Source organism: Ipomoea nil, unplaced genomic scaffold, assembly GCF_001879475.1.
Source record: "Ipomoea nil cultivar Tokyo-kokei standard unplaced genomic scaffold, Asagao_1.1 scaffold3105, whole genome shotgun sequence".
NCBI lineage: Eukaryota > Viridiplantae > Streptophyta > Magnoliopsida > Solanales > Convolvulaceae > Ipomoea > Ipomoea nil.
The window spans coordinates 1,045,063-1,055,414 of NW_017619533.1; the positions used below are offsets into that span (position 1 = coordinate 1,045,063).

At 39.6% G+C, this 10,352-nt stretch overlaps 1 protein-coding gene across 1 annotated transcript in view; it reads right to left on the minus strand.

Moving 5' to 3' along the window:
* The window catches only part of LOC109166770, a 32,671-nt gene extending 22,631 nt beyond the window's left edge, over positions 1 to 10,040 (minus strand). The window contains exons 1-2 of the mRNA XM_019315659.1: positions 9,951 to 10,040; positions 9,555 to 9,864 (exon numbers count right to left, since the gene is read on the minus strand). Coding sequence (XP_019171204.1) covers positions 9,555 to 9,864; positions 9,951 to 10,040 — 400 coding nt within the window. The remainder of the gene's footprint in view (positions 1 to 9,554; positions 9,865 to 9,950) is intronic.
* Between the last annotated feature and the right edge of the window lie 312 nt (positions 10,041 to 10,352).

Sequence of the window (10,352 nt, forward strand, 5' to 3'; positions counted from 1 at the left end):
GGATTTCCCCATATTATTGTGTATTGATGATTTGTGATGTTATTATTGATGATTGATGGGATAATTCCATGGGTGATCTTGATATTGGGAGATTCTTGATAATTATGGTGTTCTTAACGATTATGTGGAGTTCTTGATGATTATATGCTGTTCTTGATTATTGTATGGTGTTCTTGATGCTTATGTGTTATTTGTACCGAATCTTGTAATTAGAAGACGAACCGTATTCATGTTGATGTAAAAGCAATTAGAACCCTAGGTTGATGTTCTTGTTGGCGTTCTTGATGCTTGTGTGATGTTCTTGATGTTTATGTGATATTCTTACCGAACCTTGTAATTAGAAGACGAATCGTATTCTTGTTGGTATAAAAGTGATTAGAACCCTAGGTTGTATCGTATGATATTATTCTTGGTGTATCGGGTGGGGAAATCGCATGTTTGGGTGTCGATTATGTTTAGAAAATCATGATAGGTTATGTGCCGTACGTTTCTCGTATTTGATCCGTTAATTGTCTACGTGTTGATCGTTAATTGCGTTGTAAAGTGTCTAAGCATGGTTTCGGGTTCCACAATGGTTCCCGGGGCGTTTTGTGTATAAAGAGTCAGTGGGGGGTAGGTGGGCGGTAGGGGACCCGCCACCTACACGCGGCCAGAAGGGGACGTCTCCGGCAGCGGGCAGCCGGCGGGCGGGAAGCTGCCCTCCGGCGACCTGCTGCCCGGAACAGTGCTTGCCGGCGGGTGGCCCCCCACCCATCGGCTACCCGCTGGAAATCTCCCCCATTTGGGACCCCGGCTTCCCCGTTTGATGTTTCCCCGATCCCCGTGGTGTCCCAACGGACTCCGTTCATCGTGCCGTGTCTAGTTTGATGTTTCGGGTAGCGTTCGTAGGTTTATGAGTCTTATATATTGCATGCTAGTTGAATTGGTATCCCGTTGTCCTAGGTGGAAGAAGTATGAACCCCATAGGACCATTCTTAGTATGTGAAGGATCACGCATAGGTTTTGTTATACGCTTTCTCCCCTTCCCAATGTGTTAATGTTGGTTGCATGTGCTTGCTATGTGTTATGTGTGCATGACACCCCAATTCGGTTGCGATCGGATTGGTTATTCCTGAGCTGCGGTTCAGAAGCTGGCTGCGGTCAGATTTACACTCTTGGGCTGCGGTCCACCGTTTGGTTGCGATCAAACGTTTCTACATGAGCTGCGGTTCATATTTCCTGGCTGCGGTCAGATGACATTCTCTTGGGCTGCGGTCCACCGTTTGGTTGCGAACAAACATTATGATGAGCTGCGGTTCATCGGTCGGTTGCGATCGACCCCTCCGTGTTGCGATACGGGGCAGGGTGCTGCGGGGCCGTGTCAGAGCTATATGCGCTGACCCTCATGTATAGGCATGCGATTGGTCCTGTTGCGCCAACAAAGTGTGCTATGTGATGAAATACGGATGAGTTGTCGTTATGAATGTCTTGGGGATGTGACTATGGGATTTATGCTGGGGATTGTTTATGTTGGGTTATGTTTATTAATTGTGCTCAGCTTTATCTGTCTCGCCTGTTGTGGATTGTATACGCTTGTTATAACTGTTGCTTGTGTCTAGCCTTATCTGTCGAGTCATTCCCGGTTTTAAAAGCTAGAGTTCGTAGAATATATCTTCATGCTCAAAATGGTTTTCGTATATCTATATATATATCTCTATATGTATTGTATTTCAACGCGTTGGATTGGGTTACCAGCATCTCTCGCTGAACAGATATATTTGGCCTTCAGGCACAGAAAAATAAGTCACTGGAGCGCGCTAGAATTTGGAGCGTAGAAGTAGATAGCTTCCCTTTCGGCCTGCGTGCCATGCTTTTGCATTTACATTATCAAGGATATTAGTTAGTTAGCCTGTGCATCTGAGTTCTCTGGCTCAGGTGTGACATAGCACCCCGTACTCTTGTATTACGTTTTGGGATTTAATGAGATTCCACCTTTATTTTATAAGTTTTAAATGTCTTGAAATTTCGGGGTGTTACAGTTCTAGACATACGAAACATCAAGAAGACACTCAAATAGTTCCACAAAAGAACATCGGGAAGTCAAAAGACCAAATATCGAGTCAAAAGAATCACGGGGAACAAATCCCCAAGCAAAACCAACTTGTGTACCCGCGGGTGGGCCCACGGGTGGTGCCCCGCCCGTGGTTCCGCCCGCGGGAACACACTCCCAAAAGCCTAGTACACGCGGGTGGGGCGGCGGGTTGTGCCCCGCCCGCCGTTCCGCCCGCGGGTACACGTCCTGTACCAAAACAATCCCTTCGTGGATTTTTGATGCGTAGTATATTTGCAAACAAATAATTCTCGGAGTACGAGTTATCGATCCACAGGGAAGTGGTTGTATCAAGCACTAGTTACTAGCTTATTCATTAGAGCTAATCCTAACAATTACTTAGATGATTGATTGGCATAAAATAAATAAAATAAAACAGAGGTTCAGGATTTTGAAAACAATTAGAGAGAAGTTGAGATTCATGGGATTCAAGTATCTAATCACCTAATGTCAATTATCGTTTGCAATATTTAGTTTGGAATTAAGATTTGTGTGGGAATGCAAAGTGGAATCGAATTACTCCCGTAATCTCTATTCCTAGTGAATTTCCACTCCCATGGCTTAAACACCCAATAAGATCAAAGATCAGCATTCAATGATTCCTAATTACTACCATCTCCCGATGAGCAATAATCTAGAATAAACTTCCCCTAATAAGTTCCCCTTTCCCAAGGACCAACCATTAGGTGCAATCGTGTGTGCCCTAATTTATGCCCCAACTCCCATTGGTGACACAAACATGGCTATGAAGCTAGTAACTATGGCCATTAATTACAAGCATCAAACAATATTATCACGATTGCAACACAAGTATTAAACCCAAATAATAATATATTAAAGAAACTGAGAGCTCAGGCACATAGGTTCATAAACACTTTTACCCAAGAATCTCTAAAGAATTTAGCCAAGCATGACTAAATTATACATAGCAAATATAAATAAAGAATTACAAATCATCAAAAGAGTACAAGAATTAACCAGACGATTTTCCCAAATCTCCCTAGTCTTCTTCTTGCTTTCCAAGACAACTTGTGGCTCTTGATTTCTCTCCTTCTTGTCTCCAAGAATCTCTGAATTCTCTCGGTCCCCGTCCTCCCAATAGGGTTGAGGAAGGAGGGATTTTATAGTGGTTACAAAGTTGAGATGAAATAGGAATCTTGTACCAAATTGGACTCAAATTCTAATTCCTATATTTAAATAAAGAAATTGTCGTCTTTAATGATATTTAGAATTTGGAAGATTCCTTGAATTGCTAACTTTTAATATGGAGATATGAGCCTTGAAATCCGCGCAATTAATATTAGGAAAAGAGATCTCGCGCTTGTATTGAATTTTGCCCAGCTGCGCCACTTTAAGCGTCTGTTTTTTATCCGCGCCACTTTAGGCGTCTGTTTTTATTCCAGAAACAGACGCATATTCGACGCGTCGAGAATTTTCTCGACGCGTCGAGACTTCCTGTGCGCGAATTGATTAGCTACTGGAAAATTTCGACGTGTCGAGCCCTTGGCTCGACGCGTCGAATCCACTAGGCCCCGAACTCATCCAAAATTGCTCCAAACTCATCCTTGAACTCCCCTTGGTCATATCTTTGACCTAAAATGGTTCAAAAACATTAACAAACACCGTAAAATATTCAAAACAAGTGCGAACCATAATTAAATGATAATAGCAAGGAAAACATGTATTAAATAAGCAAAATTAAAGAGCTTAATTACTGTGATGATTCAAAATAACCATAAAAACAAGCACAGATGTGATAACATCACCCCCTCACACTTAAGCTTTTGCTTGTCCTCAAGCAAAACTAAGGAATAAAATCACAAGTCAAAACATACAAATTACTCATGCTCTCTCTTGCACAACCTTTCAAACCACCAACCCACTTGCTACAAAACAACAAGCTTCAAGAATGAAATTAGTTTGGCACATAAGAGACCCATTTCCAAGCCAATAACCAAGCACCAAGAATTTAAAGCATGTGAGACCCATTTCCAAGCCAATAACCAAGCACAAATACTCAGTTGAGATTATGCAAGATACGGTTCATGAATGAGATCCCTTAGGCTTGCCTTTCATACTCCCCTAGATCAAATCTAAGAATGCATGCTAAGATCAAATAGGACTTTATTTAGCTTGTAATGGGGCTACGGGTGATGGCTAACAAAGAAGTGGTATGGAAAAATTAATCAAAAAGAGAGAATGTCACAATTTATCTAAACTTTTCAAAATTTGGAAGAGATGAGATAATCATAATTCCAAGGAGCAAATTTCTTTTAAGAACTTAGCATCTCTTTGGTAAAGTGGGGATCCAAACTCAAAAACTTTCAATCTTTTTTTTTTTTCTCATTCTTTTCTTTGTTTTTGGACTTCTTTTGGATATAGCAAGATAATTTTAATCCAAACTTTCATGACCTCCACACTTGAACATTTGTAACACTAGCTGCTTTTTTTTTTTTTTTTTTTTTTTAGCACAACTCCATAAAACTCTTCTTACGGAAAAGATAAAGATAAAAGTTTCATTCTCTCAAGGGTGGAAGGGAAATATTTGGCCACGGGTTAAGGGTTATAATAATGGGGTAAATCAAAGAAAAACAATCACAAAGAGGGGATAAGTGCTTAGCACTTATTTAAACAAACAAAAGGCACAATGGGGATACGAAGGATAAAAATATATATAGGGACAGGTTTAAAGGCTATGGCTAAACAAAAATGGCCTAAATCACTTCAAAACATGCAAAACTTAGACATCACTTAGGGAGTAATGAGGCAAGTTCTAGCAAAACACCCATGACCGGAATCTCACATAAGCCTTCACTATCAATGCAAAACACAAGATCAAGAATTAATCCAATTATTAAGTGGTTAACAAAGCTATTGGCAAGGGAATAGATCAAATATGTGTTACACCTCAAATCATCCATCACAAATTGAGATGCAGCAAGCACCACTAAAACAAACCACAAACCAACAAGAGAGAGTAATTGTAACTGCATGCTAAGACAAGTAACTTATTCACCAAAAATAGCATATGAGTCATCCAAGCAAAAGCAAAAATTTTAAAAATTTTAGAAATATTCCGAAAGTAATGATTCCTCCCCCTCACACTTAAAACTTTGCATCGTCCCTGGTGCAAGAGAAAAGAGAAAAACTATAAAACAAAAATAATCACGAACTAGAAAGCAATAAAACTAAATAAAACGAATCTAGAAAGCAATAAAATTAGACTAGAAAGCAATAAATATGAAAGAAATAAAAGATAACATGGGGTGCCTCCCATGAAGCGCTAAGTTTAACGTCGTTAGCTCGACGTTACCTCTCTAGCCATCAAGTGATTGGAGAAGAAAAATCCCCTTCTTTCCATCAACTTTCTCTTCCAAGTATTTCTTCAAGTGGTGTCCATTTATAAACTCTCTTAAGCTCGAACCCTTCACGTCATCATGTAAGGAACCACATTTGCCCGAATCAAGAATTATGCCTCCATTCTCTTTTCCTTCTTTTTCAACACTCTTTTGTTCAACAAGTAATGAGAGTCTCGGATCATTCACATGAACCAGCAAGTATTGGGAATCATTGGATATATAGATAGGCAAATGTGTGCCATTATCCTTAAGAACTCCAATGCCTCCCAAATTCAAAATTTCTCTGAAGTTCTCTCCAAGGGAAGTGTTCTCCATTGGTGAGACATCCTCATTCAGATCATGTGCTCCATTAAGAACTTCCTCATCTAATGGGCAACTCTCTATATGTTCCTTGCCATCATTACCTTGCAACTCTACATTTTCCTCCCAGCTTGGTGTCTCCATCTCAATGCATTTATCAAATATTTCTTCATCTTCCTTTCTAAGATCCTCATCATCCCTTTTATTTCTCTCAACTTCATGACCTTCATTTGGCAAGAGCAACTCTTCTTGAACCTCTCCATTAAATGAATCTTGAAGTGGCTCTTGAATTGTCAAATCTTGCTGTCGAGCCAACATGTGATCGAGTCGAGCATTCATGCGATCAAGTTGAGCCATCATGTGATCTTGTAACTCCAGATATTTCGAGCACAATTGCATTAACTTGGTCTCTTTGGGCTTCATCTCAATTATTTGGTCAAGTGATTGACAATCTTGTTGAAACTCTTGGTACGGCAACTCTTGAGCTTGCCCTTGATACTTGTAATTGGGATCCATGATAAAGCAATTTTCCGCCTCATGAGGTCCACCACATATCATGCACCATGAGGGTTGTGGAGTAGGTGGTGTGCATCTTTGATAAGTAGCTTGACTCATGTTGGCACAAAATCCTTGAGTAGATTGTTGAGGGATATGGTTAGTGGGGTTGAGCATGTAACAATTTTCCACAAAGTGATTCCCACCACAAAATGAGCACCATTGGAGTTGTGATGTTTGATATGAACTTTCTTGATAATATCCTTGACTAGAGTTGGCAAAATTTGAGAAAGGGAATTGTTGTTCCATTCCTCCATATTCTCGATTCATATTCCAACTCATCTCATAACCTTGAGAAGGAGGGTAAAACGGTGGCATGGTTCCTTGGAATGCATATCTATCCATAGACTTAATCACACTCAAAACAATGAACTTGTTATGGGTTAGGAAAATAAAATAAAATAAAATAAAATAAAAATAAAAAAAATAAAATAAAAATGAACTAGTCTACTAGAATAAAGATTTCACTAATGTTAATACTAGAAGCACCACCTCCCCGGCAACGGCGCCAATTTGATGTGTAGTATATTTGCAAACAAATAATTCTCGGAGTACGAGTTATCGATCCACAGGGAAGTGGTTGTATCAAGCACTAGTTACTAGCTTATTCATTAGAGCTAATCCTAACAATTACTTAGATGATTGATTGGCATAAAATAAATAAAATAAAACAGAGGTTCAGGATTTTGAAAACAATTAGAGAGAAGTTGAGATTCATGGGATTCAAGTATCTAATCACCTAGTGCCAATTATCGTTTGCAATATTTAGTTTGGAATTAAGATTTGTGTGGGAATGCAAAGTGGAATCGAATTACTCCCGTAATCTCTATTCCTAGTGAATTTCCACTCCCATGGCATAAACACCCAATAAGATCAAAGATCAGCATTCAATTATTCCTAATTACTACCATCACCCGATGAGCAATAATCTAGAATAAACTTCCCCTAATAAGTTCCCCTTTCCCAAGGACCAACCATTAGGTGCAATCGTGTGTGCCCTAATTTATGCCCCAACTCCCATTGGTGACACAAACATGGCTATGAAGCTAGTAACTATGGCCATTAATTACAAGCATCAAACAATATTATCACGATTGCAACACAAGTATTAAACCCAAATAATAATATATTAAAGAAACTGAGAGCTCAGGCACATAGGTTCATAAATACTTTTACCCAAGAATCTCTAAAGAATTTAGCCAAGCATGACTAAATTATACATAGCAAATATAAATAAAGAATTACAAATTATCAAAAGAGTACAAGAATTAACCAGACGATTTTCCCAAATCTCCCTAGTCTTCTTCTTGCTTTCCAAGACAACTTGTGGCTCTTGATTTCTCTCCTTCTTGTCTCCAAGAATCTCTGAATTCTCTCGGTCCCCGTCCTCCCAATAGGGTTGAGGAAGGAGGGATTTTATAGTGGTTACAAAGTTGAGATGAAATAGGAATCTTGTACCAAATTGGACTCAAATTCTAATTCCTATATTTAAATAAAGAAATTGTCGTCTTTAATGATATTTAGAATTTGGAAGATTCCTTGAATTGCTAACTTTTAATATGGAGATATGAGCCTTGAAATCCGCGCAATTAATATTAGGAAAAAAGATCTCGCGCTTGTATTGAATTTTGCCCAGCTGCGCCACTTTAAGCGTCTGTTTTTTATCCGCGCCACTTTAGGCGTCTGTTTTTATTCCAGAAACAGACGCATATTCGACGCGTCGAGAATTTTCTCGACACGTCGAGTCTTTCTGTGCGCGAATTGATTAGCTACTGGAAAATTTCGACGTGTCGAGCCCTTGGCTCGACGCGTCGAATCCACTAGGCCCCGAACTCATCCAAAATTGCTCCAAACTCATCCTTGAACTCCCCTTGGTCATATCTTTGACCTAAAATGGTTCAAAAACATTAACAAACACCGTAAAATATTCAAAACAAGTGCGAACCATAATTAAATGATAATAGCAAGGAAAACATGTATTAAATAAGCAAAATTAAAGAGCTTAATTACTGTGATGATTCAAAATAACCATAAAAACAAGCACAGATGTGATAACATCAATTTTCAACTCCAAGCTCAAATTCAAGTCCAAAACATGCCAAATCTCACCAAATACAAAAAAAAATGACTTGAATCAACGGAAATGCCAAGCAATGGCACAAAAGAACCTTAAACACAAGCTCTAGATATGCATTTTCACAAGATCATGCTTCAACACTCACATTTCATAGCAAAAACACAAGTAGAATCCAAGAAATCACATATAGGTAAGCAAAATAGGTTTTGTAGAGCATGGGTTACATCTTGTAGACTAAAGACTTCACTTTACACCTCAATAAGCTCCTCACAAGGCTCACCTTCCAAACCCACTTCAAGAACATACCAAAAGATCATAAAGATCCTATCTTTAAGAAAAGACACCTTAGGTAAAACCAAAAACACAAGATGAACTTAGATCTTAACCTCCTAGATGCCCAAATATAAGAAAGGTTGAGTCTTGGAAGCAACTGTTGAAGTTTTGGCAAGGTTCCAACTTGGCTTGGAAGAAAAGCTACTCACCTTTTTAGAGAGAAGATGGAGCTAGATTTTTAGAAAAGTGTAAGGAGAGAATGAAGGTGGTCTACTAGGTTAGGTTACAATACCAACAACAAGTGAAAGGTCAAGAATACCCTTACTAACATAAGGAAGTGCAAGGGACATGGGAACTCCTTTCAAAGCTCAATGTACAACTTTGACTTTGGGGTTGACTAGTCAATTACTAGTCCCCAACTATTAAATTTCAGGAATTTAAGGAATTAAATTACAAATTTAAAAATGATTAATTACTCAATTAATCCCTTAATTGGATTTGAATTTTGGGGTGTCACATCCTCTCCCCCTTCAAAGAAGCTTCGTCCCAGAAGCATGGGTACGACGAATTAAAGGCAAACGGTGAAAAGAAACAACATTGTGACAGGAAGTTCAAGAACAAACTCTTTTGGTCAAAAACTCCAAAAGATTCCACAAGGTTCCAAGGCAAAGAAGTATTCCAAAGCAAGAAAGAAGGTATTTCAAATCAAGGATTGGCAAGAGTTTAACAAACGTATAGATTGAGCATCAAGAACTCTAGCCTCAACACAAACACCGACTTCTAGACAACAACCAAGAACTAGACAACTAACTCCAAACACCAACTACTAAGCTAGCTAAACAACAAAGCAACAAGCAAAACAAGCACACATGGCAAGCAACAAACAATGAAGACGAGGTACCTGCTGAGAACAACTCTGGATACCGCTCTCGCATGGTGGACTCCAGCTCCCAAGTAGCTTCCTCAACCCCGTGATGCGTCCACCAAACCTTCACCATCTTTACAGACTTCCTACGGGTGTCCCGAGACTTGAAATCCAAAATTATGAGCGGCCTTTCCTCATAGGTCAAGTCCTCATCTAGCGGTATCACTTCCGATGATAAGACATGAGTTGGGTCGTGAACATATCTCTTGAGCTGCGATATGTGGAACACGTCGTGCACCCTCTCCAATTCCAAGGGCAACGCCAGGCGATAGGCTAAACTTCCAACCTTCTCAAGGATTTCATACGGACATATAAACCTGGGCTCAACTTTCCTTTCTTTCCAAACCGCATCACTCCCCGGGTGGGAGATACTTTCAACCAAACTTTATCCCTAACCAAGAAATCCACTTGCCTTCTAGCCAAATCGGCGTAGGATTTTTGGCGATCTTGAGCCGCTTTCATCCTTCCTTGAATCTGTTTAATCTTCTCGGTTGTGTCAAGAAAATATTGCGGCCCCAACACTATCGGGTTGACTAATCCTCCCAACATAGCAGACTGCGACACTTCTGAACGTAGAGGGCTTCATAAGGCGCCATGCGTATGCTCGAATGATAACTGTTGTTGTAAGAAAACTCGATTAAATCCAAATGGTCCTCCCAACACCCTTGGAAATCTAGCATAAAAGCTCTCAACATATCTTTGATCGTTTGTATAGTCCTCTCTGTTTGCCCATCAGTAGCCGGGTGGAAAGCAGTACTGAGATTTAATTTGGTT